Source organism: Delphinapterus leucas, chromosome 1 (assembly GCF_059928025.1).
Source record: "Delphinapterus leucas isolate spDelLeu-1000000601 "Yukka" chromosome 1, BTC_Dleu_Yukka2, whole genome shotgun sequence".
NCBI classification, from domain to species: Eukaryota; Metazoa; Chordata; class Mammalia; order Artiodactyla; family Monodontidae; genus Delphinapterus; species Delphinapterus leucas.
In genome coordinates, this window is record NC_143129.1 from 175,235,562 (window position 1) to 175,260,965 (window position 25,404).

General features: G+C 51.2%; 1 protein-coding gene across 1 annotated transcript; it reads left to right on the forward strand.

Moving 5' to 3' along the window:
* The first annotated feature begins 4,447 nt into the window (after window positions 1-4,447).
* PLA2G2C (phospholipase A2 group IIC) lies at window positions 4,448-19,635 on the forward strand. Its single transcript, XM_089915727.1, has 5 exons — window positions 4,448-5,678; window positions 8,304-8,448; window positions 8,838-8,939; window positions 10,389-10,423; window positions 19,421-19,635. The coding sequence occupies exons 1-5, from the start codon at window positions 5,639-5,641 to the stop codon at window positions 19,570-19,572; spliced, it is 474 nt and encodes a 157-aa protein (XP_089771853.1). The 5' UTR covers window positions 4,448-5,638; the 3' UTR covers window positions 19,573-19,635.
* The last annotated feature ends 5,769 nt before the right edge of the window (window positions 19,636-25,404 follow it).

The window sequence follows — 25,404 nt, forward strand, 5'->3', positions numbered from 1 at the left end:
GACATGGTAACTCAACTTGGCTACTGTTGACCAAGTGCTTTTGCCATCGGGAGCTTGTTGAATCTTGCCGGCAATCTGTCGGGGGCCTGGACTATTGTCTCCATCTCACAGATGAAGACCCTGAGGCTCAGGGAGCTGCAGTGGCTGTGACAGGAAGTGGCATCTCTGCACACTACAACCTTTTCTCGGGGCTTGGAAGGCAATAACTACGCTCCAGGTGCAATACTGTTGACGTGGCTAGAGCCATCTGCCCTGCACTCCTGGCCCCAGGTTTACGGGCTTGGTCAGTTATCCTTTTAATCATTCCTCTCTCTCCCTTGCCTTCCTGCTAAGAGCAGCCACTCTTTTTTCTAATTTCTGTTCAACTTCTGGGTCTGAGCAAAAGAGGCTGATGCTCTTGCTAGAATTTTGTCTAAAATAAGAGCATTGTGCCATGGGCTTGGCTGCTCAGGGGCGTCTTCGGTTTTGTTTTCTCAGCTGTGTGTTGGATAGGTACAGGGTTTGGCCCAGTGACCCACAGGTAAGCAAGAGAACTGCGAAGGGGTTAGGGGTGCTGTCTTTGGAGTCAGACACACCTGGACTAAGCCCTGGCTCTGTCAATTTGCGGGGCAACCTACCTACCCTCTGCCCGTCTCTCTCCCCTCATCTGTGAACTGGGCTTGATCATCTGTGCCTCTTTGGGAGGACTGAAAGAGGATTCGAGGAGATAATCCACGTACCAGGCTGAGCCCCATTCTGCTCCTCAATGGATTGTAGTTTCGTTTTTATTTCTGTGACTTGAAGCATGATAGGCCTTGGATCATTCATTCATTCATTCACCCCTCAAATATTTATTACTGCCCATCTCTCAGTGCCTAGTTTCCTTTATCTTCAAAACGAGGATAATAACAGGAGTTATCTAGCTGAGGACTAGATATGAGGACTTAAAGAGTAAATATATGTGAAGTGCTCAGAATTGTGCCAGGTGTAAAATAAACGTGATACACATGTCAACCGTCATCACCATTAGTACCAGTTTGTGCCAGGCACTGTGCTAGTTAGACGCTAGGTGAACAAACTAGAATGACCTTTGACTTGTGGATCTTGTAGGCTCTTTCCTCCTTATTTTCTCCAGGGGGAGAAAAGCCAACAATTGTTTCATCACTGCCCATGTAAGATGAAGTAATGGGTTTGAGAGAGTCACTCCTAGGGACCTGCCAGCTTGCTGGCTGCTGCCCTAGAGGCTGGCGTAAGAGTCACGCCTCCCTCCCTCCGTCCCTCCGTCTCCCCCTTCATCAAGTCTCTGGGCCCCTAGCCCTGTGCTCTTAGCTTTGGTTCAGCACGATTCAAAGCATCCGTAAACGATTACTCAAAGGGAGAGAACCATGTCTGTCTTGTCTAAGTCACAGCTGTGGAGGTCAGCATCTATGAAAAGGCTCTGTAACTTTCAAGATGCCACCCAGACAAGAGGTTTAGGTAGGGAGCCCGGCGAGGTGGATTTGAAGTTAGGGAACAGAGCTTAGTCCTGGCCCCACCACTTGGTAGCCGTGTGGAACTGTTTCAGGTCACCTCTCCTCTCTGAGTTGGTTTCTCAATTGTCAAATGAAGAAGTGATAGGTCCTGCCTGGTAGGATTGTAGTGAGAAGGAAGTAGGAGCAGAATACAAATGTAAGGTCATTCAAGGCCCCCTCAAACGCCTCCGTCCTTTTGGAGGTGAGTCCACTGCTCCTTTCTCTGAGCTCAAAGGCATTTATGTATGCAACCACTAGAGCAGTGCTCATCAGTCTGCACAGGCTTAGACTGGCCTCCCCGGACACAGACTCTGAGATGGAGAAGTGCATTGCCAGGGGGCTCCCTGGAGAGACACCTGTGCGGATGTGAACCAGGCGAAGTTGGAGAGCAGGAGAAGCTGACACGTGGAGACAGTTGCTAAGGCCACAGCTGGTCCCCCAGCGAGCTCTGGAAGACCTGGGATGGCCTTTCAGAGCTGTCCTGAAGGACCCAAGGGGGTGGCCCTTTATTTATTTATTTTATTGAAGTATAGTTGGCATACAATATCATGTTAAGTTCAGGGGGTTACCAGAGTGACTGAGGAAATGCATTAGGAAACGATCACCATGATAAGTCTATTAACCATCTGTCACCACTCAAAATTATTACGTATTATTAACTATATTCCTTGTGCTGTATATTACATCCCCGTGATATTTTATAACTGGAAGCTTGTATCTCTTAATGCCCTTCACCTCTTTCATCCAACCCTCCACCTCCCTCCCCTCTGGTAACCACCTGTTTGTTCTCCATATTTATGACTCTGTTTCTGTTTTGTTTTGTTTGTTCATTTGTTTTGTTTTTTAGATACCACATATAAGTGAAATTATATGGTATTTGTCTTTCTTTTTATGACTTATTTCAGCTGGCCTAATGCCCTCTAGGCCCATCCATGTTGTTGCAAATGGCAAAAATTTTAATTTTTTTATGGCTGAGTAATATTTCATTATATATATATATATACTTAGGTTGCTTTCATACCTTGGCTACTGAAAATAATGAACATATGGGTCATCTGCGTTTTTGGATTAGTGTGGAATAGCTGGATCGTATGGTAGTTCAACTTTTAATATTTTGAGGAACCTCCATACTGTTTTCCACTGAGGCTGCACCAATTTACATTCCCACCCACAGTGCACGAGAGTTCCCTTTTCTCAACATCCTGGGGGTGGGGGTTTTGCCCTTTAAATCATCACCTCGACCAGGGGCTACTCCTCCCCCCATCACCTGGCGGAGTCATAACCTTCGACCAGACAGAGGCAATTCCCAGTGAATGAGTGACAGTGTCAGGAACAGCTGATATCCCATCCCTAAAGAGAGGACCTGCCAGAAGCTATGCCAAGCATTCAGGATCAATGGAGAATGAATAGAATTTCTGCACATGGGACTTTCGATCTATATATGGTCTATATTTACCTATTTGGTCTCTGGTCAGCTTGGAGGCCCACCTTGGGCCACAATCTTGTCTCATTAGAAGAATGCATAGTTAGTGCTTAATAAGGGTCTGTACCATCTCATTACCGGTAGTGCACCCAGGTCCCTTTCTTTGTCTCTCCAAAGTGTCACCACCCGATCTTTTGAAAGATATGAGTCCCTTCATCATGGGCTAAACCAACACACAGTTAATTTTTTCACACTCAAAAGAGACAAAGGAAGCCAGCCTGTAAGATGGAACCTCATTTAAAAACATCCCGTGCAGCATCTGAAACGAAGGCTGCCTGGGACCAGGCCCGGTCAGGGCCCAGCCTCGAAGCGTCCACCAGAAACTTGCCAACGAGGGCGAAAATGGCAAACTCTCCCAGGACGCTTCAGCAAGTCGCTCATTTTGAAATTTTCCTGGGAAACTTCGCCACGGAGTGCAAACCTAGCTGAAGCTCTACACCTGCCAAATCCTCTAGGCTCTGCTGAGCTAGGGTTCATAGTCCAGGTCTTGACCTTATCAGAGTTAGCCTGATTTATGATGGAGTGCATAAAAACCACTTGTATTTAAAGAGAGCTGTTGACTAACTAGTGGGGGCTCCATGTGAGGATGTGGGACCCTGAGCCCACATTCTCCTCTGTCGTCCTGTGGGAAGTGTGCTGGATATGGCTACCATTACCATTGCTAATAATATTGGTTTGGCCAAAAAGTTCGTTCGGGTTTTTCTATAAGATGCTATAATAAGAAGGGTGTGGTCGCCTGGTACAGCATTTTATAGTGCCAAGCAGTTTTACTTGCATTATTTTAGTTGGTCCCCACAAGTCTGTGCAGTAGGGGACTGTCTGAGCACAAGGAAGTTGTCCAAACTCTCTGGGCCTCAGTTTCTCCATCTCTAAGCTGATAATAGAGCCTCTTAGGTTATTGTGAGGATTAAATAATGTAACACGCATGAAGCCCTCTAGAAAATAGCACCTGGCATGTACGAATTTTTTTCTTTTCTCTCTCTCTCTTTTTTTTTTTTTTAAAAGAATTTACTTTATTAGAAATAAAAATGGGACTTCCTTGGTGGTGCAATGGTTAAGAATCTGCCTGCCACTGCAGGAGACCCAGGTTTGAGCCCTGGTCCAGGAAGAGCCCAAATGCCACAGAGCAACTAAACCCATGTGCCACAACTACTGAGCCCGTGTGCCACAACTACTGAAGCCTACATGCCACAACTGCTGAAGCCTGCATGCCTAGAGCCTGTGCTCTGCAACAAAGAGAAGCCACCGCAATGAGGAGCCCGCAGACCGCAACAAAGAGTAGCCCCCTGGGCTTCCCTGGTGGCACAGTGGTTGAGAGTCCGCCTGCCGATGCAGGGGACATGGGTTCGTGCCCCTGTCCGGGAAGATCCCACATGCCGCGGAGCGGCTGGGCCCGTGAGCCATGGCCGCTGAGCCTGCGCGTCCGGAGCCTGTGCTCCACAGTGGGAGAGGCCACAGCGGTGAGAGGCCCGCGTACCGCAAAAAAAAAAAAAAAAAAAAGAGTAGCCCCTGCTCGTCGCAACTAGAGAAAGCCTGCGCACATCAACGAAGGCCCAACGCAGCCGAAAAATAAAGAAATAAATAAATTTATTTTAAAAAAATAAATAATAAATTGTTATGATGCAATGATCTGCTAAGTGTTTTTTCTTTTTTTAATTGAAGTTTAATCAATTCACAATGTTGTGTTAGTTTCAGGTGTACAGTAAAGTGATTTAGTTATACATACACGTATACCTAGTCTTTTTCAGATTCTTTTCCCGTGTAGGTTATTACAGAGTTTTGAGTAGAGTTCCCTGTGGTTTATCTATTTTTTAAAAAATTTTATTTATTTATTTTTGGCTGTGTTGGGTCTTCGTTTCTGTGCGAGGGCTTTCTCTAGTTGCGGCAAGCAGGGGCCACTCTTCATCGCGGTGTGCGGGCCTCTCACTATCGCGGCCTCTCTTGTTGTGGAGCACAGGCTCCAGACGCGCAGGCTCAGTAGTTGTGGCTCACGGGCCTAGTTGCTCCGCGGCATGTGGGATCCTCCCAGACCAGAGCTCGAACCCGTGTCCCCTGCATTGGCAGGCAGATTCTCAACCACTGCGCCACTAGGGAAGCCCCAGTTTTGGTCTCTTTAGGAGAGGAAAGCCAGATTCAGAGGGGATAAGTTTATGAATAAGATACCTGGGCATCAAGGAAGGAAAACAGAGGGGGACTACCACGCAAATGGGGCCAGACCTTCCCACACTGGATTTCCAACACGAGCCATATAGCATTTGCCTGTCAACTTGGCAACAGAGGAAATACTGAATCTTCAAAAGAAAAAAAAAAAAAAAAAAGATGAAGGCATAGTGTTGCCAAAGAAAGAAATTAAAAAAAAAAAAAAAGCCTTGCACTTTTCAAACAATTGAGCCCTTCTCATCTTTATATTTAGGTCTAAATAACCGAGGGATTATCATATTCAGAGATAATTAGGTTTGAAAAAGGTCTCTTTGCTCCGAGCCCTCCACTGAGGGCTTTTGAAGGCCTGCACTGTGTTGGGGTTTCACATCCACGTGGACCCCCTCATTTTGGTTATTTCCTCCCCAAACAGAAGTTCAGCTGGCAGAGCCCTCGAAAGCAGAGGAAAGTGTGATCCTGGTGCCTCGGACCCCCTGGTGCCTCGGACCCCCTGGTCTCCTCAGGAATGAAGGTTTTCGGGGTTCTCGTGGTCTTTGTCTCCTGCCGTAAGTAGTAACAGCTGAGTGAGCTCAAAGGCGCTGTCCTGTCTGTGTGTCTGTGTCCGGGGTGGCCCCTCCTCAGGTAGCGTCAGGTGAGGGGAAATCAGGTGTCACTCAAAGGGGAATCGGGAGTGGAACGGCGCCCAGCAAAGTCCTCCTGCTTCTGCTTCTTCTACAAAATGGGTTGATCTTGGTGTTGGGATCTCACAGAACGTCTAGAAAATCAAAGGTTGCTAACCATTTGCTAAGAAAGAGGGCATTTGACAATTGTTTTACCACACACACACCATTCAGAAGTCTTTTTTTCATTTGAATGCTAGCTGTCTTTAGTTAAAGTCTTGTGGATTCCAGAACAAAAATGCAGACATATATCTAGCTAATTTAGGAATGAGTAATTCTCATCAGAAAGCCATTCTTACGGTGACCTATGGAATAATTAGTAATTATAAGTCATTGCTACCGGGAGATCCGATTACCTACCTCTGCAAAGTGAAAGAGAACTTACTAGGAAACCGTGTTGGGTTTGTTGGAAAACTCTTTGACTCTTTGGTTTGATTAGATGAGTAGAGTTTTGCTCAAATCCATTTTTCTATCTGTTTCAGCTGTGAAGCAATCGCTTTGGGCTTCCTAAGTCAAAATGTCAAAAATGGGGTTCCCTTTTCCCTTAGTGGTGGAATTTACAGTTTTCAAGATCATGATGTTAGAGGCAGGGGACCCATGTGTAGGAAGAGCCACTGCTGCAGCCCCCATCGTGTACGCCAAGAGCAATGTCTGAGTGTGGTCCTGCCCTCTCTCCAGGGGCTGCTCCGGCCCCAGAGACCACCCCCAGGCTTTGGCCCCCTCTGCAATGCTTTGTGACAACAAGGCATCCAAAAATCACGGTATGAGGTGGGAAGACTCCTGGGAAAATTTCCCCAAACCTCCTGTCTTTGGTTTTCTTCTTCAAGTTCATGTTTTTATTTTATTTTTATTGTAAAATTAATATCTGCTTGTAATTAAAAAGAAAAATACACAGAGTAACAAGAGTATAGAATATGGAGTAACAAGATAAAGCCCCTTCTCATCCTTCCCAGACCCTGATCCCTTTCCTACACTCAGATGTAAGCACTCTTCAGAGTTTGATATACATCCTTCTAGGCCTTTATATACATACATTTCAAACATTTCAATAGAAAAGTAAAACACGCTTTTTGTAAGAAAAAATATATATATGTATATCAGACAGCAGAAAAGTATTTAAGATAAATGTTGCCTGTTGTTTTTCTCCACCTAGTTCCTCAGTCCCATTGCCTAGTGATATTGCTAAAAGTAGTATGTTTTCAAGACATCATTTAGTTATGATCTCCCTGTCCGTGGGCATATGGGTAGTCTCCAATTTTTTGATATCACAAATAATGCTGCAGCAAACATCCCTGTATATATATATGTATATCCATATATATATGTATATCCATCCATCCATCCATCCATATATATATATATCCATCCATCCATACATACATATATATATATCCATCCATCCATACATACATACATATATATATCCATCCATCCATCCATCCATATATATATATCCATCCATCCATCCATATATATATACATACATACATACATACATATATATATCCATCCATACATACATACATACATATATATATCCATCCATCCATCCATCCATATATATATATCCATCCATCCATACATACATATATATATCCATTCATCCATACATACATATATATATCCATCCATACATACATACATATATATATACATAAACATACATACATATATCCATACATACATACATATATCCATCCATACATACATACATATATATGTATATCCATCCATCCATCCATCCATATATATATATCCATACATACATACATACATACATATATATCCATCCATCCATACATACATACATATATATATCCATCCATCCATCCATACATATATATATCCATCCATCCATACATACATATATATATATACATACATACATACATACATATATCCATCCATCCATCCATCCATATATATATATCCATCCATCCATACATACATATATATATCCATCCATACATACATACATATATATATATCCATCCATCCATCCATACATATATATATAATTTTCTCCCCTCACTTTCTTAAGCATTTTGTAGAAGTAAAAATTGCTAGGTCCATGTGTATTTGCCATTAAAAAAATGGATTGACGACAACTTTTTCTGCCTCTTGAGTATTTTGTTTCTCCTGTGAGGTTGTAAATGCCTGATGATATTTGCAAGGACTACATTTCTGGCTTTGAACATTTCTCATTAATGTTTAACATCAGATCTGAGAGTGTTTCTGCCCAGGATGGTGGCCTTTTACTTTGGGGAGAAGACTAGTTGATAGTATTGTCCTAAATGTCATGGAAACTGGGTTCTCATCCTGGGCTAGCGAGACACTAGCTGTGTGACACGGTAAGCATGAACCTATCTTGTCCCCATTAAAGGGGCTGATGCCCAGGCATCACATTTAGGGGTCTCCTGATATCTGAATGCTAAGCGCTCTGGCTAGGGGACCTGAAAGCAGCATCTTTCTCATCGCATCTTCGCTTCTTCCTTATTTTCTCCTTGACAGTGATGGCCCCCACCCATGGAAGCTTCTGGCAGTTTCAAAGGATGGTCAAACACATTACGGGGCGGAGCGCCTTCTTCTCAAATTATGGATACGGCTGCTACTGCGGGCTTGGGGGCATAGGGATCCCCATGGATGACACTGCCAGGTGAGTGCAGAGGCTCTGAGGCCTCCTGTCGGTTCATTTGCTTGAAGAGAGAGAGGGTGTTAGGTAGGACCCTTGCATTGTAAAGAACCGAAACCAATTCAGGTGAGCCTGAGGGTAAGAAAAAAACTGAATGGGAGTGGGAGGGTGGTCTTGAGGAACCCAAGGCTGGGGCTGGCTTCCTGTGGCCTATGCCCTATACAGGGCCCGCATGAGGTTCCCTGCTCTGTCACCTGCTGGAAATGCTTGACAATGTTTGAATAAGGGGCCCCTCGTCTTCATGTTGCACCAGGCTTTGCAGATTATGTGGTCAGCCCTGCCCAGAGCTCTAGTATGTTCAGCTCTCAGTCCTCATGGTAAACGTCGTCTTCTCTCAGGCCTCCAGTATTTAGGATTACAGATGCAGCAAGACTGACCAACTGTCTCCCAGTCCTAATTCCATTTTCCAGGAAAGAGGATCCAAGTGGCCCAGTTTGGAAAAGTTGTCCATCTGGGTGAGGACACATGGCATAAACTTGGCTGCCAGGCCTACTTCTAAGGATGGGGGTGGGGGAGGGCAAATTCCCAGAAAAGGTGGAGGTTGGTGTTAATCTGGGGAGGGAACAGGGAGGTAGGAAACTGGATGGTTTGTGTGTCTTTTTATTTGAAGAAAGAAGAAGCAAAATGTTCCTGGTCACTTTCACCATAGTGTGGATAAATATATCCCCATAGTAGGGCGTGAATATCACTCCTGGAGCTTGATTCCTCTGGGTCAGGCTCCTGAGACCATGGAATGTTCCAGCTGGAAGGACCCCAGAGCCCTTGAGGGGACCTGACACTGATGAAATGCCCATCACATCCTGAGCCCTGGGATTGATGGTTTGCATGCAGGGCTTGGTTTAATGCTCCCAGCACGTGGCTGAGGCCGTGCCACCATCTCCATTCTACAGGTGACAACAGTGAGGGACCCACTAAACAAAACAGCAGAGCCCAAAGACACAGAGCCCTTGAGTGGCAGAGTCAAGATTTGAGCCAGAATTTGCCTGTTTCAAAGTCCGGGCCCTTTGACACTCTGTGCCTCCCCTTCCAAGTCCTGTGGCTGATGAGGATTTTAATACTATTAGCCAACGATGACCAATGGCAAAGAGCCCACGTGCGGATGGGGACAGTGACTGAGGAAGACAGAGCGTCCAGCCCAGGGCATCGGCCAGAAGCTGATCCTTTTCATGTCTTAGAATCCAGCCCCAGAGCTCTGTGTTCCTGCCACTCAGACATGGTGGAAGAGGGGGGCCGAGGCCATCCCCCAGTTGTTTTCTCTCCTCCCGTGCTCTCCCTTCCCGGCACGCCCACCCCTCCCCTGGCCAAACTTGAGCCTCAGGAGAGCAAAGACTGAAGGATTATGTCTGATGTGCTGACCCTTGTCTGCTCAGAGCCTCTCCCAGGGCTGGGCACATATTCAGTGCTCAGTCAAAAGTCATTAAATGACTGAATAAGTCATGGGCACCTAGATTTGAGTCCTGACTCTATCACCTTCCAGCCGTATGATTTTGGGAAATTCACCTCTGGATCTCAGTTCCTCTCCTATAAAACGGAGACAAGGACCGCACGTCCTAGGATTACTGTGAGGCACTCATGAGACAGCAGTAGGTAGAGGAGGGCTCTTTGTGTGATTTTTATTTTTTTTTGGTACGCAGGCCTCTCACTGTTGTGGCCTCTCCCATTGCGGAGCACAGGCTTTGGACACGCAGGCTCAGCGGCCATGGCTCACGGGCCCAGCCGCTCCGCGGCATGTGGGATCTTCCCGGACCGGGGCACGAACCTGTGTCCCCTGCATCGGCAGGCGGACTCTTAACCACTGCGCCACCAGGGAAGCCCTCTTTTTGTGATTTTTAATATCATCAGGAAGTTACCTCCCTGCCTTCCGCACCTTCTCACCGGGGGCGGGGGGGTGTGGTTGGAGGGAGGTACCAGTTCCGCGTGGCCAACGGGACCTTGATCTGTGAGTTGCCTTCCCTGTAGGGAATGTCTTTGAAACTGGGCCTTTCCTTAAGGTCAGCCTTGTGGACCCAGAGAATTTTGGGGAAATGAGATTTTTTTTCCAAGTGCTTTGGGATGGAGAGCTGTAATTCCGAGAATCAGAGCTTCCCGAGAGTCCTGGCCCGGTCCCTCCCCGGTCCCCATTCGCAGCTGTGCCCCCAGCTCCCTCCAGAGGCGGGGTGCAGGGCACAGCACCCCCGCCCCCGCCCAGGCTCTTGCATGTGCTCCATAAATAGTTGCTGACTCGAGAGTGCAGTGAGTTTTGCAGCTTCGCGTTGCAGCTGTTGCCGTCAAGAAGCTTCTTCCCGATGTCTGTCATGTGTTAACAAAGCAGCTCAGCTGTCGTTCAGCTGAACAAATATTTGTGAAGGGTGATTGCGTGCCAAGCACTGGGATAAGTGCGGGGGTGGGGAGGGGCGGACACCAAAGTCAATAGGAGGGGGACGGGGAAGGGAGCCCACGTGTCAAGGAGGCCATTCAAGGAAGAGGGCCAAGGACAGGGTGGGCAAGTGTTGAGTGTCCAGCACGTGGGGAGGGGCCCCTGATCTCCCAAAGCATGTTCTGGGACTGCTGGGTGTGTAGGGCAAGTTGGATCTAAAGAACAAGCCCATTCACAGGTGCTGGGCCACGGCCTTGTCGTGAACGCCATTCATTTCAGCGCAACCGGTGGTTTGAATGCCCCTTCGAATGTGTGACTCGCCTTCCGCTTGGCCTTGGGGAGTTGCGTGAACCACTGTCCTCCCCTCATGTGTTTATTCAGAGCTGTGAGAGTGTCTTGGAGATCGCCTGTCTTCTCCTGAGGCCGGGGGACCACCTCCCTTCCACTCATCTCCCAGAGCCCCCAGCCAGGGCTCCGGCTTAGGACACACTGAGCATTAGGGTGGTGCAGTCTCCCTGGTCCCAGTGGTGAAACATGGCTCAGGCCCCTGCAGACAGGAGACCAGCTTCAGCGGAGTCTGCTTCTCGGCCCCCCCAAGCACACCACCGATGGGGAGGGAACCCCCTTTTTCTTATGTGAACTCAAGGAGACTTCCTGTGTTGGAGCTCTCTGGCTGTGACCGTCCTCAGACCTAAAGCAAGGCGTCCCCTCTGTGAGGCCCCCAAGGCCATGTCCAGGAGATGGGGAGGGATCAAGGTCTAGTGGAGGGGCGGGGGAGGGGGTGACTGGAGGAGGTTGTCCCCAGAGGATTGTTTGCTTTGGCATATGATGCCCTCTGGAGGCCAGGGACCAAGTTTCTGACGTCCTCCTCCCACCCCTCGTGGCTCCACATGGTGGAAGGCAGGGGCCAAGCCTGGCTGTCGGTTGGTGGCAGAGAGGCACACAGAAAAGCTGCCCCTGACTCCCCTCAGCCCAGCTCATGGTCTCACTTTCACATGGTTTCTTCTCACCTCTTTTCGCCTTGATCTTAACATTTGTCATGTTAAGTGTTACCTTAGAATGGTTGAAAAGCATCACTTTGAGAGAAAATATGCTCTAAGAGCTTTCTCCTCTGATGCCCCTGTAAAGCGCAGGGACCAATGAAGGAGGGAAACGGTGTTCTGAGGAGGGAAGTGGAATTTCAGTAAGTGCAAAGGACCTTCCCGCACTGTGGTCTCAGGCCCAGACCAAGCCTCCTCCCGCTGCTCCTGTGTCACGGGGGCCAGCCCGGAATCTCTGCACCTGGAGCAGCTTCCTTATCAACCCTCTTCACCCTCCCAGGTAGGGATCAGAGCGCAGCCCAGGACCCCAGGAAATGGAGGAGAGTGACCTGGGGTCAGAGGCTGGAGCCCCAGGAGGTGGCACAGGAAATGTTCTCTGCTTGGCACATCAGGCTGGGGGGTGGTGAGAGGTGCAGGCAGGGGCCGGGAGCTGGACTGGAAAGTTCGTGGCCTGGCCCTGCTTTCTGCAGATGCTGGCCCCTGCCAAGCAGCAGCAGCCAGGTGCTCCCGAAGCTTGGCCAGGGCTCCCAGAGCTCAACATCTTGCTTAGGGAGTTAGCACGGAGGGATGCTTCTCCGTCCTCACCAGGACATCAGCACCCCCTCCTCAGCTGACCCAGCTAGTTAGGACCAGGCTGACCCCCCTGTTGTCCCCACCCCCACCTTGCCAAACCCCTATTCCAGTGTGTGCTGAGACCCCAAGTGAACCCCGCACACATCCATTCACTTGCCCAGTATCAACTGAGCACCCATTGGGTGCCCATCCAGGGCCAGTGCTGTGCCAGGGCCAGGGGCACAGAACAAGGCAGCCAGCCGCAGGCCCTGCTGTCCTGGCCTTCTCCAGAGCTGAAAGTGCCCTTGGGACCATCCAAACCAAACCCTCATTGTAGCAATGGGGAGACTGAGACCCAGAGATGGGGAAGGGTTTGATCCAAGGTAACAGGCAAGATTAAAACTCATACGTCTTGAGGCTTTCCAGTGCTCTGGAACACACTGCTGGCCTGAGTTTTCTAGGCCTCAGTTTCTTCATCCATAAAATAGGTGCACTAACAACAGCTACAGTTCATGAGCATCTGACAGATGCTTTACACTCAGCACTGTGAATCCGTGATAAACCTTTGAGGTGGGCATTATTCTCCCCATTGTCGAGGAGGACCCTGAGGCTCAGAGAGGTTAAGTGAGATGGCCAAGGCCACACAGCCATGGAAAGAAGAGTTGGGATTCAGACCCAGGTCATCTGACCCCAGCTGGTGCCCCTGCCTCCCACCATCCTCCCCAGGGGCATGGGGCCGCTGGGAGGGCGATGGGGCTGCTCTTGGCTGGGGGCTCACACAAATGCATATCTTATTATCTACAACAGGCTTGTCAGAATGTTCAGCCCTGGCCCAAGGGGCAAAGAAGAGCAGAAGGAATTTGCCCCTCTGCAAGGACCCAGATCTTTCTGTTCTATCTCTATGTACCCTGCTAAGGGGCCCAGAGACAGCACACGCTTTGGAGTCAGGCAGAGTTGGGCCTGCATCCCAGCTTCACCTTTTCTAGCTGGATAATTGCACAGCCCCCCTGGGCCTTAGTCTCCTCATCTGTAAAATGGAGATGCTAATCAGAACTTCATAAGGTCACTAAAGGACTGACTAAAGTAACCCAGCTCGGAGCAGGTGCTTAGTTAGTTAATGCCCCTCCTTTTAGAAGTTGAGATTTCTTTCGTTTAATCTCAGTTTCCTTTTCCCCTTTACTTTGTGGGAAAGCACTGGGAGTTTTTTTTAGTACTGTTGAGAGATTTCTTGGAAACATCTCCTCTGCATTTGCCTCCCCTTGAGCTAATGTTATTAACCCCTTATAGGATAAAAGCTCGCCCACTCTACCCCCGGTTATACTGCAGTTCAAGGAGCTGCCTTGCAAGGGTTAACCACCTCCCCAGCCTCCAAGTTCTGAAATCGCGCACCCAAGCCTGGTCCCAGGTTGCCTAGCAACCAGTGGCTGCTCCAGGATGCAGTTGGTGTGAGCAGGGAAGGGAAAGGAGAAAAACAGCTTGGTCTGCCCATGTCTCTAAATGTCACTGGGAGCTCAGTGCAGAGAAAGGCCTGGAACCCAAGCCCTGGGGCCAATTTGCCGAGGGGCGAAGGCTCCCCTCAGGTAACCGGGGAGGTCATTAGCCCTCTGTTGAGTGGGTTTACATAAGTACTTGGCATTCGCAAGGGATTTTAAGATCTGCCAGTGGTGACGCCCCCTCCACCCACACATGAATGCATCTATAGTGCAGCGGGGAGCCCGGCCGTGGGCAGCAGAGCCCAGGTTCCAGCCAGAGGTATCACTATCACCTCCATCTCTGAGCCTGTGACTTCTCCCTCTGCCAAAGGGGGAGGGTGAAGCAGGTAACCACTGGAATTTGTAGTTTGCAAAGATCTTTCTCCTTTGCTACTGAGTTTCCTCCTCACAACACCTCCGCTCGCTGACACATCACCCATTTCCTCTCCTAGCATCTGTCTCAACCTGACATCATCTCATTTTCTTGTTTACTTATTTGTTTATTTATGCATTGATTCTCCCCTCGACTGGAATGTGAATTCCTGGAGAGCGGAGAGCACTTGTTGGGGGCGGCGCTTATCCTCATAAGGCCACAGAGGATGCCCAGAGCTATGCAGTGTGGGGTCCGCTCGCTCAGACCTGTACCTCCGCACTTCCTAGCCAAAGGGCAGGCAGGGGTTAGGAACTCAATACCTGTTGGTTTGATGAGCGAGTGAATGAAAAAAAATTCATGAAATAGTCAATGCAAGCACCCGTACCCTCATTTGAAAGCCGAGGGAAGATGCTCAGAGAGGGACAACTTGCCTGCCATGCTAGAACATGCAGGTGGCAGATCTGGACCGAGAAACCGACTCCCTGTTTCTTGGGATGGGGGCTTCATTCACTGCCCCGCAGGCCGTGTAAGCCCAGCCAGTAAGCCAGTAGCAAACTGGGATGGAGCGTTTACAACGTGTCTGGGGCTGAGGATCTGCAATGAAAAGACAAACTCCCTGCCTGTGTGCAGGGAGAGAGACAGCCCATAAAATATTCAGAAAGAAAGATACACTTAGGTAGTGACAAGTGCTATGAAGCATCTAAAATAAGGCCACAAGCTAAAGGATGAGGATGGCAGTGGGCGGAAGGGCAGGGGGTGTGGGTGCGCGGGGAGGATGGCTACTTTATGTGGCTGTAGAAGGCCTCTCTAAGGAGGTGGCATTTAGCTAGTACGGAAGGAGACGAGGGGCTGGGGGGTGGGCGTCCCACCAGGAGTGAGTCCGGTGGGGCCTGGCCGTGGGGTGAGGGGCTCACCTTCTCCTTCGGTTGCCGGGGAAGCATTAAAGCAGGAAGTGATCTGCTCAGATTTTGCTTCAGAAATATCACCCTGGCCCCTGTACAGAGACGTTGGGGAGCAGGGGAAGAAACAGGGAGCCATTAATGGGTGTTTCAGTAGCACTGGGGAGAAGCGACCGTTGCACAGATCGATAGCTGGGGAGAAGTGCCAGATGCTGCGTGTGTTTGGGAGGTAGATTGATAGAACCTGCTGATGGATTAGATGTGGGGTTCGAAGGTAAGGGAGGCTGACTCTGAGGTTCTTGGTCTGAACAGTGATGGATGGTGGTGCATCTACGAGCTTGTGCAGATGGGGGAGAGCAGACTCTGCAGACACAGCAAGAGCCTGGCATGAGCCATGTTGGGTTTGAGATGCATATCAGACACCCAAGAGGGAGTCACGTGAACACAAGCCTATTGGCATCTAGAGCTCAAAGGAGATGTCTAGGCTGAGGTGAGAACTGGAGAGTCAGCAGAGCTCGGTGGTATTTAGAGCCCTGAACTTCAAAACAAAAGCTCCCGGGCTTCCCTGGTGGCGCAGTGGTTGAGAGTCCACCTGCCAATGCAGAGGACACGGGTTCGTGCCTCGTTCTGGGAAGATCCCACATGGCGCGGAGCGGCTGGGCCCGTGAGCCATGGCCGCTGAGCCTGCGCGTCCGGAGCCTGTGCTCCACAACGGGAGAGGCCACAACAGTGAGAGGCCCGTGTACTGCAAAAAAAAAACCAAACAAAACAAACAAAAAAAACCCACAAGAGCTCCCAAGGAGAGGGTTTAGAGACCAGGCCGGAGGCCGGGCACAGGGAGTAGCAGCATGGCAGGCAGTCTGGGTTAGCCCAGGCAGGAACGTAGACCTTCTTGCTTTGTCTCATTGGTGGAGGTATATTTCATGGAATGAGAAAGCATATCCTAAAGCTGTCAGTTCCATTCTTCATGCCTCAGTTTCCCCATCAGCAAATTGGAAGATGCAGGATCTGGGTTTAGGCTTGTTTTTAAAAGATGACTTCCAAACATGGCATTTCTTGGCCCAGAGCTGCCTCTTCTTCCGGCCCATGACTGGCCTGATGCTACAATGGCTGTGGGATGTCCACAGCAATAGACTGCTGCTCCAGGTCGGTCCTGACAGCCTGCACCCTGGGCAAGCTGTTAGATGTAGAATTAGACAGCAGGAGAGAATTCTACTCCACGCTTTGGAAAAGAGCGGAAGACAAAGCAGGAAAAGAGGGTGGTGAGAAAGGAAGAAGGAGGTTTGGTGAATTGAGATGGAAGAAAGAAAAGATGTTACAGACCAGGAACAGGAGACAAAGAGATAAACAGAGAGGGAGATGGATGAGAAAGAGGAAAGGGTGAGAAAATTGCCTCGCTTCCAGTTTCCTGAGAAGCAGCACCCGGGTAAGTGAGAGCACCAGGTGCCAGGCCCTTTGGGAGGGAAGCGAGGTTGGATGGGGCATGGCCCTGTGCCCAAGTAGCCCTGGGCCCCGCCAAGGGCAGCAGCCACACAACCCGGTGAGCCCCTGCAGACCATGGCGGCTGCCGGGGGAGGGCAGCAAGGGGCATGCTGGGCGGAGGTGAGAGACCTGGACATGGAGGCTCTCAGGGAGTCCCTGCAGGAGCTGGGGCCTGATCGGTCTTGAAGGATTGTCACAGATGGAGAAGGGAGAGCGCGAAGGCAAAGGTGATCCAGGCGCCAGGAACAGTGGGAGCGGCAGGAACCATCCCTGGCACATTTCCTGAGGGTGAGTGGAGAGGTACAGCTGAGGCGTAGGGTGGGTGTCAACATGTCTTCAGAAATCCAGGCTCCAGTGAGATGTGGGAGGACAGCTTCCTGCAGGAATTGTAGACTTCGGAGAGGGGGAAAAGCAAACAAACAGACGATAGCCAGCACTGGTCCAGTTTCAAAGGGCCCTTCTTTTTCCAACATGTGAAGCTAAGGGTGCACCATCGTCATGATAACAAGCATTTATAGAGGCCTCTCTGTGCTCTGAGCACATCCAGACCACTCCATCTGTAACGACACCAGTGAAAATCCTTACAACAGTCCTGTGAACTAGACACCATTGTTTACTTTTGATACTATTGCTTTTATCACCATTTTTAAAAAATTTATTTATTTTTGGCTGCATTGGGTCTTCGTTACTGTGCGCAGGCTTTCTCTAGTTGTGGAGAGCGGGGGCTACTCTACGTTGCGGTGCGTGGGCTTCTCATTCTGGTGGCTTCTCTTGTTGCGGAGCATGGGCTCTAGAACGCAGGCTCAGTAGTTGTGGCGCACGGGCTTAGTTGCTCCGCAGCATGTGGGACCTTCCTGGACCAGGGATCGAATCCCTGTCCCCTGCATTGGCAGGCGGATTCTTAACCACTGCGCCACAAGGGAAGCCCTATCACCATTTTATAAATGATACTGAAACTAACTTGCCCAGGGCCAACACATCAGGGAGTCTGGCCACCTCACTTCCTCACCCCCACAACCCTCAAAAGAGAGTGGAAATGGAGTGGAGTTATCTAGAAGGAGGCTGCCTTAGACATCCCCTACACACACACACGCATGCACGCACACACACACGCACATGCACCCATGCACAGAGCACTATAACTCTGACTACTAAATGAAAGATGCCCACCTAGTGGTCACCTGGCCACAGTGCAGACACTCAATCCCAAAGGCCCATTGAGCTTCATTCACTTATTCAATGACTATTGAGCACCTACTATGTGCCAGCATAGTATCCCAGCTAGGGATACTGGGAGGGACAGGACAGAAAAAGCCCCAGTCTCACAGAGCTTACACTTTGTTGATGAGAAACAGACACAAATAGGAGAAATAAGAGATATGAAAAGTATGGTGGATCAAACAAATGGGGATGTGAGGGAGGGTGGCTGGAGAAGCTTTAGAAGGAGTGGGCAGGGAGAGCCTCTCTGAAGAGAGGAAATTTGACCAAGACCCAAAGGTGGGATGGACCCAGCCACTTAAAAATCCTGGAGAGAAGTGTTTCAGACAAAGAGAATAGCAAGTGCAAAGGCTCTGGGACAAGATCAAACAAAACATGTGACATAAAGAGGCCATTGGTCCTGGAGCAGAGTGAAGGTGAGAGAGTGGAGGTCTGTGAGGATGGAGAGGTTGGTGGGGACCCCATCATGGCAAGCCTGCTTCGGAGTCCATGGCAAGGATTTGGGATATCTTTGTCCAAATAGTAGGAAACCACAGCAGGGCTTTCAGCAACAGAATGATCCTAATTCAAGTTACATTTAAAGACAGTCTTGGACTTCCCTGGTGGTGCAGTGGTTGAGAATCTGCCTGCCAACACAGGGGACAGGGATTCAGCCCTGGTCCAGGAAGAGCCCACATGCCGCGGAGCAACAAAGCCCGTGCGCCACAACTACTGAGCCTGCGCTGTAGAGCCCGCGAGCCACGACTACTGAGCCCGCGCTTTGCAACAAGAGAAGCCAGTGCAAGGAGAAGCCCGCTCGCCGCAACAAGAGAAAGCCTGTGTGCAGCAACGAAAACCCAACGCAGCCAAAAATAAATAAAAATTTAAAAAAAATTTTAAAGACAGTCCCTGTTTATTTCCTTCCATTAGGGTGGAATTGCTGGTGATGACAGAGATTGGGATTGTGGCCAAGAAGATGGAGAGAAGAGGGCGGAGTGAAATATGCTAAACATAGAGACATCAATGGAACTTTGGGTGGATGGGCTGTGAAAGCGAAAGGGGGGTAGGAATCAAGGTCGGCTGCTAGTTTTCTGGCTTGAGTGGGAGGGGCTGCCATTTCCCAAGCCGAGAGTGTGGGTGGAGGACCAGCTCAGTGGGCGGGGGGCCGGAAGGGGACCCTTACATCCAGAGCTTCCTTTGGGGCGTCTTACACTGAAGATGCCTGCGACATCCAGGTGAGATGCCAGGTAAGCTGTTGGAAGGAGGGGCTGAGTTCTGATAAAATAGGTTTCGTGCCCTTGGCCAGGGTAGTGCCTGGCCGCACTAACCCAGGGCCCGTCCGTGCAGCCCACACCTGCTCCTCTCGCTTCCTTCCAGGCTTCTCCTTGGGGCATGTCCCGGTGTGGTGGGGGAACGGCTTGGGGACAAAAGAAAAGAACTCCCAGTTCCTTTCCTTTCTATTTTCAACCCTTGACCCCTTGCAGCGAGCTCCCAGCTCTCCTCAACTTTAGGATCAAACACTGGGAGTGGATGGAAGCCCCCTGTGACCCTCTGTCTCCCTTCAGTTGAATGCGCCCTTGGTCCTGGTGTCGGCTGCCTCTGTGGGCTAAGAGCCTGCGAGTGTGACACGCAATCCGCTTCAAAGAGAACCTGCCCAAACTTCAAGCGGTTCTTCTCCAGCTGGCCCCGCTGCGGCAGGAGCAAACTCCAATGCTAGTGAGGCCACGGGTCCCTGTTCGGTCTGGTCTGGGATACTCCTTTGTCACTCAGCATTAGAGGGCTGGAGATCCACAGTGGAAAAGACAGAATCCTGGCTTTCAATGGAGGGAGACAGACCATAAACATACACATAAATAGTACCTTCCAATAGCAGTAAGCACTAGGAAGCAATAAAACAAGGTGAGAGGGTAGAGAGAAGTCGCCTACCCCCATCCCAGGAAATTTCCAGGAGGGGAAAGGCCCCAGGATCCGCCTTAAACTCTCCCTCCATCCCCACGTCAAAATCAGGATACAGGGTGGGTTTGGGAACCAGAGCCACAACCCAGATCCAGCTGGAGCCAAGCAGGGATCCTGGAAAACAAGGTCTCGGCCACATGCCAAGGACCCGAGAAGCACACTTGGACTCTGTTTCTCATTTGCTGGAGTTCTGCCTTCTCCAGAAAACCCCGAGGTAGGAAGAAGTCGATGCCATTTTCCCCTCCCAGGAGACAGAGCATGAGAACGTCAGCCCCCACGGCTGCCACCTGGATGTCGCGCCAGGAAGATAACAAAGAAATGAAGAAAGGGCAAGGGAGAAGGATTTGGGGGTATCCAAGATTTCGATCCACATTTAGAAGCCCCTGGTTATAAGGCGTAAATTCTAATAAATATTAAAGTGGTCCAGTCAGGGTGGATGCTAATCGTTCTGATGCCCTGGGGTAGATTGCAAAAATGACCACAACTCTTCTTACCTCTCTGTATCCTCACCTCTCACGATGTAATGCTCAGCTTTTCCCACCAAGCGGTAGGCTGTTTTCCCCACCCCCGAATCTGAACTCTGAACTGGCCTTGTGATTTACTGTGGTCAATAGAACAAGGTGGAAGTGATGGTCCACCAGTTCGCCAGCAAGGCCTCTGGAGGCCCGACGCACGTCCCCTCTTTCTTGGAAACACCTGCCGCTGCCATGAGAAACACCCTGGGCCCACCTGCAGGAGGGCAGGAACCCACCTGGATCAGGGTCGTCAGGCCAGCTGGCTGGCTGAGGACCTCAGACCTGTGAGAGCACTCGGCGGGGATCAGCAAAGCCAGCTCACGGCTGACCAGAGACACCAGAGAACCTCGCTGAGACCAAAACAACTGCCCAGCTGAGCCCCAGCTAAACCACCACCTTGCAGAAGTGCAAGCTACATAACGGGCCCATTTAATGTCATTAAGTTTTGGTGTGGTTTGCCGGGCGCTGTAACTCACTGATGTCGTTGGTCTTCACTACCCGAGGCTCTAGGGTTCTCAGCACTGTGCCGAGCTTGGAGGCCACATGAACAGCATAGACGTGCCCCTGCCCCTTACCTGTCAGGCTTGGGAGGAGAAAGGCCATCCTCGTGCAATACTGGAGAGCACACAGAGGCTGTGGTCACTCACAGAAGTTCATTGAGCCTCTGCTAGGCAGCAGGCACAGACCTGGGCGGTAGGGACACAGACGTTTAAAGAAAACAAACAGAGAATCAGGTGTAAATATCCTGGGGAGAAAGTTGAGAGCCAGAGCAGCTTTTAGAAGTTCAAGTTCAGGCACTTACAATCTGGATTGAGTGACGCTGTCACGGGTGTGAAGACAGGGAAGCCAGAGGTGGGTGGTCAGCAGAGGGTCTGGGAACTAGGGCTCCGGGGCTCTGCCTGGCTCACCTGGCAGGTCACGGGGGAAACTGGTCTGTTTTCCCACCTGCCCACGCGCTGTAGTAATCGCTACTGCAGAAGGAAACTTGGGGTTGACGGGCGTCATGGTTAAGGTTGTAAAAGGTGGTGAGGGGAGTGACCATGGAAAGGCAGGCATGGAACCAGGGTGGCTGGGCACCTCCCCTCCTTGGGGACTCTGGACCACAACAGAGACCAGCTCAGGACTGGCCAAATGACACAGTGGAGGGAGGGAGGCCAGGGCTGGGCTCAGCATGGGGGCAGGGATTTCAGTGTGAGATCCAGGCCGTGGTCCACCGCCTGGGCCTTCGATTCTAATCTGTAAAATGGGGCCCGTGGTGGTATCGAACTGCTGCCGTCGATGCCCTGATTCTGGGAGGACAGGACGGTGGTGGGACTGTCGTTGGCTTTCACTGGGAAAGCCCGCTCTCCTGGAAGGGCGATCATTCATCCCCTCAACAAATCCACATCAAAGGCCTGCTGCAAGCCAGGCCCTGTGCTAAAGCAGAGAAATAAAGCTGCATCCGACTCCAAGTTGCTCTCAGATCAGGCAGAACACAAGTCAGCGGGTGATTACAAGGCAGGCTGGGAGATGCTGAAATTGGGGTCAGCTCACGAGCCATGACCACCATCGGGGCAGGGGGTCAGCATTCCCCGAGGAATGCTGAGGGTCTGATGTCTCACCTGAGAGCTGAAGATAAGGGGGAGTTGGGGTACCAAGTGAGGTAGAGGGATGGAAGGTGATTCAGCAAACCTGCTTGAAAGCGCCACTGCCACGTCTCCCCCCAGATCAGCTGAAGGGCCGTCCTCCATGTTTGCCCCTCCCCCAAGCCAAAAACATGCATGTCAAATTCTTTTTCTCATATCCCACATCTAATGTATTGGCACCTTCAAAATACACTTAGATTCTATGTTTATAAAATACTTCAGTAAAATGTACACATTTTAAAAAAGACAAAGATGAGAGGGGAAAAATTTAGAACCACCTGGGCCACCTTCAGGGCTGCCATCTTGGTCTGAGCCACCATCGCCTCGTTCCTGGGCTACTGCTTGCCCCACATCATTCTCTCCACTTCCACCCTCAGCCTCTGCAATCTCTCATCCACCAGCTGCTGGTCAGCAGGGTGCCTGGAGTCTGATCGCGTCACTCCTCTCCTCACGCCCTCCCCGTCTGCCTCTGAGTAAGAGCCGATGTCCTTCCACAGCCCCGAAACCCCCATGACCATCCCCACGCAGCCTCGCTTCCTATCCTCTCCCGCTCACTCCCTCCACCCCAGCCAATGGCCTCCATGCTGTTCTGTTCCTTGAACATGGCGGCCACGCTCCCTCCCAGGACCCTGCCCACAGTGGCTCCCTCTGCCTAGAAGCGGCATCCCACGTGCCTGACTCCCTACCTCCTTCAAGTCTCTGCTGGAATCTCAGCTTCCTGATAAAGCTTATGCGACCCCCCCCTTTAATACTGCCCACCCTCCGCTGGCCTTTCCCATCCCCTTCATCCTGTTCTCTGTTTCCCCATGCATCGTACACTCATGGATACCACTGCTCGTTGTCTGCCTCCCCACTGGAAGATGAGCTCCTGAGGACAAGGATCTGTGTCCTTTTCTAATCCCTGGTGTATATGTTGAATGATGTGAGGTCAATGCAAAGGGGATTGCATTAGCTCAGAGTGGGGAGCATGGAATGTGGGAGTCGATTTTCAAGCGAGCAGGAGATGAGGCAGGCAAGGCCAGGTCAAGGAGAGCCTGCGGCCACTCCAAGAGGTCTGGGCTCGAGCCTGGGAGCAGCGGGGCTCCCAGTGCTCTGAGCCATCACCACTTTCCACCTGGGAGAGCTTGGGCAGCTCAGTGTCCTTAGGGGAAAACAGGCAGACGGTGGACGGCGGAGACCAGGGCGCGTGATGACTCACATGGGGAGGGCTGTGGCGATCGCGGGGACGCACGCAGTCGTGTCCCTTCCTTCCACCTCGGCACTGTTGTAGGAGCGAACGCCCTGCCTCAAAGGGGACAGACGTCAAGTGCAGATGCGTTTTTGCGGCAGCTCTGTGTCTGCACCTTTTCCTCAGCTGCATTTCTTGCCGTCTGGGTGAAGCTGCCAGGCGGTCAGGGAGGGGTGGAGCAGTGGGCACGCCCTCCACCAAGGGTGGGCTTTGGGCTCAGTGCCTCACAGGGAAAGGCTGTCACCGCTTGGGAGTGACTGTGTGCATGGCAGGCAGAGCCATTGTCCCCCATCCCCACTTCCGGGGTGCCTGCAAAGCTGTGAAAGGCGCGGGGATGAGCAGATGTGGGGAGTCTGGCATAAAGCAGCAGCGTGGGCATGGCTGGGGGCCTGGAGTGGGGCAGCCCGCCTGGCGGGGAGAGAGGTGACTGGGTCAGCGAGTACAGAGGCTCTCCCGGGGTGCCTGGGATGGGCCAGGCATTACTGAGCTCATCCGGAAGCGAAATCACGTCCGGTGGGAGAACAGAGGGCTGGGGCAGGGGGCGAGGCCCAGGCCCCGGGACCCTGAGCGGGGAGAAGGGGAATCCAGATGTGCCCTCAAGCCTTGGTTGCTGCAACAAGCAGCCTCCAGGTCCTGAGGCTCACCTCGTCCAGGCACAGCGTTCCCTTTGTGCATACTACACCCGACCTTCCTCGGGCCGTTGCTGTTAAGTCCCCAGCTGACTGAGGCTCAAGGCCACACCGCTAACGCATAGCAAAGCAGCGACTAGAGCCCAGGCTGACTCTCCTTGCCCTAAGGTTCCTCTCCCTGAGCTCATCTCGGAAGGAATCCAGTACTGGCGAGACTTGGGGGAGGGGTAATGGAGGAGGCTGTTCCCCTGGGGTTTAAACACTTGCCCTAGAGGGAGGCCCAGGTTCTGGTTCTGGCCAAGCCACTAAGTCGTTGTGTGGTTTCATTCATTCATTCACCCAGTGCACAAATATCCAGTATGCCGAGACGGGGTGGGCACTGGATTCAGTGGGAATAGGAGGGTACACCCCTGACACCTAAAGCTCACAATGGAGCTGAAGACAGACAAGTAACCAGGTGATAACAAGACAGTGAGGGGCAGGGAGCCCGGATGCAGGCATACCTGGGGGGCACCGCATCCAGACCTGCCGGTCAGCAGAGGCTTCCAGACCTGAAGGTTAGGTGGAAGGCGGCCAGGCAAGGCGGAGAGGAGGGAGAGGGCACCAGGCAGAGGGAACGGCCTGCGGCCGGGAGGCAGGCAAGGGAGAGGGGGCAGCCCGTAGCTGAGATGAGTGTGAAGCAGGGGTGGGGCTGAAGCGGGCTGGAAGGAGGGGAGCTAGGAGGCCAGAGAGAAGGAATCTGGGGTGAGGACCCCCTCACATAAGCCCCTTCCTCTTCCTGGGCCCCAGGTTCCTATTTGTGTACATCTGACCCTTCCTGAAGCTTTTTCTCACCCAACTTGTTGATCATCAGTGAGACCTCAGAAATTATTCATTCCCTTTTCACAGATGAAAATGGAGGGTCTGAGCAGGCAGGTGGGGCTGGAATGGGAACCCATGTCTTCGGATTCTAAGTTTCTTTTTTTTGGCCACGCCGCACGGCATGCAGGATCTTAAGTTACCTGACCAGGGATGGAACCCATGTCCCCTGCAGTGGGAGCACGGAGTCTTAGCCACTGGACCGCCAGGGAAGTCCCAATTCTAAATTTCTTGTTTCCCATCCCCTTTCTCAGAATGAAGGGGTTGAAGGGATGCTCTCTGAAGCTAAGGCTCTGGAGTCAGGGTTCAAACCCTGCTTCTGTTGCATGACCTTGAGTAACTTACTTGGCTTCTCTGGGCCTCAGTTCCCTCCTTTTATAAACAAAGCTATGAATAGCCCCCACCTCATAGGGCTGCTAGGAGGGTTCAGTGAGATGGCACACACAGAGCTCTGAGCCCTGTGCTCAGCATATAGTAAGTGCTTAATAAATCTTGCTCTACTCACAGGGCCCCGACACGCTGAGGTACCAGATGGCCAGCCCAGGAGGCAGGGTGTTCGGCAGGGTTGCAGGGCCACGTGCCCGGACCTCTGTACTGTGCACCCTTGCCTCCTAACGGCCAACTCTGCTTGTTGTCACAGTTGGTGGCATCAGCTGCTTGTTAGAAGCCACAGCTGGGGAAGCTGACGGCAGTGTTGCCATGACAACCGCTGGGGAGGACAGGGCCGCCTCCCTGCGT